Source organism: Drosophila biarmipes, chromosome 3R (genome assembly GCF_025231255.1).
Source record: "Drosophila biarmipes strain raj3 chromosome 3R, RU_DBia_V1.1, whole genome shotgun sequence".
NCBI lineage: Eukaryota > Metazoa > Arthropoda > Insecta > Diptera > Drosophilidae > Drosophila > Drosophila biarmipes.
In genome coordinates this window covers 26,731,475-26,733,633 of record NC_066616.1, presented here as the reverse complement: position 1 = coordinate 26,733,633, position 2,159 = coordinate 26,731,475, and the positions used below count along the sequence as shown (strand labels likewise).

Here is a 2,159-nt window from a genome sequence, read left to right as displayed (position 1 = left end):
GCATCCATCAATCTTTGATCTCTTATTTAGGGAACTTCTGAATTCGTTGCTTTCCCAGGCTGCCCCGCTGCCTGCTTGTTCTTCTTAGTTGGTTATGCATTTGTTAAGCCCGCGAAAAGAAATTGCAACTCTGGCTTTCTCCCCTCGGTCTCTGGTTTTGAGCTCCTGCCTTACGACAACTGCTGCTGCTACACGCCCAGTAATTGCCATTGCACTTGTTGTAGTGGATGTAGTACTTGCAGTCCTTGTCCAACGCCTGCCACGCCCCCCTGTCGGGGGGCCAACCGCCCACTGGAAGCCCGCCTGCACCCGTGGAGCCACTAAAAACAACCGCAACACAAAACTATTTTGTTCACGCAATGCGAAAATGCATTGTAGTTGGCGCTCTCTTGCCGCTGGCATTTGGCGTTACGTATACGCAACGTATGCCAGGGCGCAATTTGCATTTGTATGCACATTGTTGTTCGAGGGGATGGGGGCAGGGGGAGGTGTAGGGGCGGAAAGGGGCAGTGGGCGTGGACTTTGGCTTGGTTTCCCTTGTAATTGCTTTAAACGTCATCATCACAGCCTCTTGCTCCGCAGCTGAATGCATTCATTGTTGTTATTGCTGGACGGCCAAACTCTGTTTGCCCCCCTTGCTAAAGTTTATTAAATTTGGTTTTGATTTAGCAATCAATATTGAATTTAGTTTGGGTATTGTTACAAAATTTCACTTGTAAGCCTATTAGATAATCCAATGAAATGAACAACCCATGGCGGGAAATCGGCTTTATCAGCAGGCCGAAGAAGCATGTAAAAATCATTCGGATCAAGAAACGCATTGCAAGGCGCAGGAAAATCTTTAAGCAGAGACAAAAGGACTTGATAGAACTTCATCTAAGAAATCGTATAAAGTATTTAATTATCGAACAGCTGGAGTACAGATTGGCAAATAATAAAAGCAAGAAGAAAGTGCAGATAAGCTTAAAGGAAAATAAGACCAAATGAGGCAACTAACTAAGGATTAACAAGGAATAATAAGTTAATTAAATTACAACATATTACTGGACAGAATTACCCAATTACCAGTAGCTGGATAATCTAGAATTTACCGCTTTCAGTATTCCTGAAAATATTTCACACCAAATTAGACAATTTTCAAATCAATGCCATAGATGAACGGCAAATCAATTTCCTTTGTTTGCCACTCCATTCAGATTACGAAAATTTGAAATAAACTTTTGCCGGCCAGCGACCACAAAATCATTTTCAATCCGAGCTCAATAAAAATCAAAGCCACTGAGGAAGCGTCGGCATTGGATACTGGGAATCCAAGCCAAATGGAAAGTTTCACAGCATTAATAAATATTTACAGGCACGTCGCGTCCCGTGCTCTTCAATGGAATGGCCTACTGGGCAGTTCCAGTCTCAGCTCTCAGTTCTCAGTTCTGGCAATGAAATCAAATCAAATATGCGCGCTGACGCTTTATATATCGCACCGAGGAGGCAGCGGGAGCATCGTTCGCTTTGGTGTGCTCACAAGAATTTAAATCATCCGACTTACATGCTACTTACAAGCCAAAGCGCCTATATGTATGCCCCATAAAAGGCGAGCAAGACCGAGTGCAGAATGGGCAAGTGGAAAAATGTCAGGCAGAGCACTGAGAAAAAATAGAAGGAAGTCTAATATTAAATTCTGGAAAAGTAATCGAGTTCTTAAGGATGAAATAATTAAACTAGAATTGGAAAACCATATTTTAAGAATATGATTTTAACAGTCTGTTGTAATTATTCCATCTAAAAGACGGTACAAATCTGGTATCTTAAAGAATGTACTAAAAAGATACTTAATATAATCCACAAAAAAAGCACAAGTAGTTGTTTTATTTTTATTTCAATTTATATAATGAAAATATTTGATTGCAACTATATATTTTTGAATCTTAAGATTTGTTGCATAAAAGATTTTAAAACATTCTTCTTATCTATAATAAGATATTTCTACAGATTTAAATTATGTTATTTTTTAAGATTGTAGATTAGTTTAGTGATTTTATCTCCCAGTGCACCAGAACCTAAGGAAGCCAGAGGACTGGGAAGCGGAACGGGGTGGCGAACGGTCTCTGGCGGGCAGTTTTTGGACAACGCAGCAGCCTGAGACTGACATCGCCCGGATAGAC

The 2,159-nt window shown here is 40.8% G+C and overlaps 1 protein-coding gene across 1 annotated transcript; it reads left to right on the top strand.

The window, feature by feature from the left end:
- Positions 1-669: 669 nt before the first annotated feature.
- LOC108024436 (uncharacterized) lies at positions 670-1,853 on the top strand. The gene has a single exon (XM_017094354.3). It carries the CDS (start codon positions 742-744, stop codon positions 985-987), a length of 246 nt encoding a protein of 81 aa, XP_016949843.1. The 5' UTR covers positions 670-741; the 3' UTR covers positions 988-1,853.
- Positions 1,854-2,159: the final 306 nt, after the last annotated feature.